Below are 621 nucleotides of genomic sequence, written 5' to 3'. Positions count from 1 at the left end.
GGCCCCAGCCTGGCGCTGGCACTACCTGAGATGGAAAACTCGTTGCCGTTGAGCAGCCGCACGACCTCCTCCAGGCCCAGCCAGCCCCTGCGCTCCAGCACCTGCGGGACGGGGCAGGGGTCAGGCTCGGGCCTAGCGGGAGGCACTGACCAGCAGACAAATACTGTCAGCCCCAGCCCCGGGCGGAAGGCCCTCCCGGAATGAGGCCGGGGCGCGAGGGGGATGTGTGGTCCTCCCCACCGGCAGGCGGGCTCACCTGCTCAATGATCTTGCAGCTCAGGGGGACGTAGGCTCCACTGAAAACATAAGCCATGTCCCGAGGCATTTTCAGGTCGTACTCTCCGTCTACCCGGGGGATCTGCAGAGACATGTAATACTCAGGGTATGGGACCAGCCTGCCTGGGGCTTCACCGACCCCCTCAGAGATGCAGGCGGGTGGGGAGGGACAGATGCCCAGAGCAAGCCTCTGCCCCACTGCCCCGGGGCCAGGACCAGCAGACACACGGCCCGGGCAGGCTGTGCATCGGAGTGCCAGGGACGGAAACGTCACCTCTCCGCCACCCCAGGACCTCTCCGCTGCCCCAGGACGGAGGCCACAGAGCCGCCCCCCAGTGCCAGGCA

At 67.3% G+C, this 621-nt stretch overlaps 1 protein-coding gene across 1 annotated transcript in view; it reads right to left on the bottom strand.

The window, feature by feature from the left end:
• Positions 1 to 25: 25 nt before the first annotated feature.
• The window catches only part of VPS33B (vacuolar protein sorting 33 homolog B (yeast)), a gene marked incomplete at both ends in the record, with an annotated part of 6,835 nt that continues 6,239 nt past the window's right edge, over positions 26 to 621 (bottom strand). The window contains 2 exons of the mRNA XM_009582448.1: positions 26 to 101; positions 257 to 358. Coding sequence (XP_009580743.1) covers positions 26 to 101; positions 257 to 358 — 178 coding nt within the window. The remainder of the gene's footprint in view (positions 102 to 256; positions 359 to 621) is intronic.

Source organism: Fulmarus glacialis, unplaced genomic scaffold (genome assembly GCF_000690835.1).
Source record: "Fulmarus glacialis isolate BGI_N327 unplaced genomic scaffold, ASM69083v1 scaffold18877, whole genome shotgun sequence".
In the NCBI taxonomy this organism is placed as follows: Eukaryota; Metazoa; Chordata; class Aves; order Procellariiformes; family Procellariidae; genus Fulmarus; species Fulmarus glacialis.
The sequence above is the reverse complement of the archived record's forward strand: the minus strand, read 5'-3'. Positions and strand labels throughout refer to the sequence as shown.